At 36.5% G+C, this 2,321-nt stretch overlaps 1 protein-coding gene across 1 annotated transcript; it reads left to right on the forward strand.

The window, feature by feature from the left end:
* Window positions 1-1,338: 1,338 nt before the first annotated feature.
* Window positions 1,339-1,850, forward strand: LOC106526510 (syntaxin-6; the record flags this gene model as incomplete). The annotated part of the gene is given in 3 exon segments (XM_014021131.1): window positions 1,339-1,389; window positions 1,563-1,664; window positions 1,744-1,850. Coding segments are annotated over 3 exon segments (260 nt in total), but the record flags the coding sequence as incomplete, so codon positions are not given.
* Window positions 1,851-2,321: the final 471 nt, after the last annotated feature.

The raw sequence follows: 2,321 nt of genomic DNA on the forward strand, positions 1-2,321 counted from the left end.
TACCACTACTGTGCATGTGTGTCAACGACAGAAAGGCAGACGTGGCAGTGGAAGGTGTCAAAGCAGTTTGGAGAGAAAAACAAAGTAAAGAAAAAAAAAAGAAAATGATTAATCAATTATTAAATTAGTCATCGATTATTTTAATAATCGATTAGTCGTCGATTAATTGTTGCAGCCCTACCACTGACCACACCATTCTACTTGAAAAATATAACAAATACGGTATTAGAGGACCAGCACTACAGTGGGTGTTTAGTTATTTAAAGGACAGAAAACAGTTTGTACAAATAAATTATACAAGATCTGAATTAAGTAATATTACATGTGGGGTTCCTCAGGGTTCTGTACTTGGACCAAAGTTGTTTATTTTATACGTAAAGGATTTGGTAAATGTGTCAGGGTTGTTTAAATGTGTTTTATTTGCAGACGACACTACATTTTTTTGTTTTGCTAAAAATATAGAACGGATGTTGGTAATGATGCAGATAGAATTTGTTAAAATACAAACCTGGTATGAGCTTAATAAATTATCATTAAATTTAGATAAGACAAATTATATGATATTTAATAATAGAAAGAAAACAACTTGAGATGTGAAGTGAAGTGTCTGGGCATTATCATAGATGAAAAGTTGACATGGAGACCTCATATAAATCATTTAAGAACAAAAGTAGCCAAATCATTGCAGTATTATACAAAATAAAGGATTTATTTAATGATAAAAGTCTGTTTATATTATATAATGAAGTAATTATTCCACATCTACTGTATTGATGTTTGGGGAAATCATGCAAAACAATTACAAATCCTATTTTTATTTTACGGAAAAGAGCGGTAAGAATTATCACCATATAGTATTTTATCAGTTATAGGGCTCATAAAAACATTACCTTCAAACATTCGGTTACACTTTGTTAAAACAGACAGTTGTTATAATCTCAAAGGGACAGAGATGTTTGTTAAACCCAGATTTAGAACCAGTTTAAAGGAACGGAGTACTTCAGTCCAGGGAATTAAATTATGGAATAATCTGGAAGATGACATTAAAAATGCCAGATTAATGTGTATGTTTAAGAGAATGATAAAGAATCATTTGCTGGAGAAATATGTAAATGTATGAACTGTTGTTCAAGGAGTTAAACCTTTGTGTTTTTTTATAAACTAAAGTTTATTTTTGATTGAATTTATTGATTTGAGAAAAAGGTTTTATCTTCTGCTACCTTTCATTTAATTTATGATTTGTGTTTTTGTTGTTAGTTGAATTTCTGTTGTTGTTTTTTAAAGAAATGAATAAATAATGTAATAGTTTGACATCAGGTGTCTCTCTGTGTTTGACAGGAAATGAAAGAACAGATGTTTAGTCCAGCTGCTGACAGAACAAACAAACAGGTACCGGTCCAAACTCACCAGGTGGGTTCTGTTCAAGCTTCAGCTCACCTGCTGCCTGAAGCAAACAGCCAAACAGGAAACTGCTGCTGATTGGTTGACTGTGGAGAATCTACTCAGGTGTTCTGGTTCTGGTTCTGAAGAGTGGACCATCAAATTCTCTTTTCTTTGTGAAGGTTCTGTTAGGAGAGCACAGTTCTGATAAATACAGCCGACTGGACCGCCAGCTGCAGAACGCCAACTCCCAGTTCCTGGAGGAGCAGCAGGTCCAGCAGCAGGTGCAGAACCAGCTGAACGATACCAGAACCTGTGTGCTGACTGGACCCACTTATAACGTCTGCTTCCTGTTTGTTCTAGCTGATCACAGAGAAACAAGACGAGCAGCTGGAGCTGGTGTCCGGAACCATAGGGGTTCTGAAGAACATGTCGGAGCGGATCGGCATGGAGCTGGACGAACAAGCTGTGTAAGGATCCAGAGGTCCAGAGCATTTGGTCTGCAGGACCGGGTTCTGTCTGCAGGACCGGGTTCTGTCTGCAGGACCGGGTTCTGTCAGCAGGACCAGGTTCTGTCAGCTGGCCCAAGCACTAAAGGAGTGTTTTTATAACCATGTAAAGTTTATTTCTTCAGCTCTTTGACAGAAAAACCACACAATAAAGAAAGAGCAAAATAAGAAGAAAACCAGTTGACGGATTTTAAAGACGTTTTTAAACCAACCGGTTTAAAACTACAACTAACCAGTTGTAGTTTTAGATAGAAGCTGGTCTTCAGGAACCTGGTTTCATGTTCTGTTCTTGATTTGATTTGATTTGATTTATTTATTTAACAGGAAAAGATTATTAAAACTCAAGCCTGACTCAGCATAATTGCTGTTTTACAGCAGGTTCCTGTTCTGCAGCACATAAAACACTCAGAATTACAGCATCACAATCACATC

Source organism: Austrofundulus limnaeus, unplaced genomic scaffold (assembly GCF_001266775.1).
Source record: "Austrofundulus limnaeus strain Quisiro unplaced genomic scaffold, Austrofundulus_limnaeus-1.0 Scaffold279, whole genome shotgun sequence".
NCBI classification, from domain to species: Eukaryota; Metazoa; Chordata; class Actinopteri; order Cyprinodontiformes; family Rivulidae; genus Austrofundulus; species Austrofundulus limnaeus.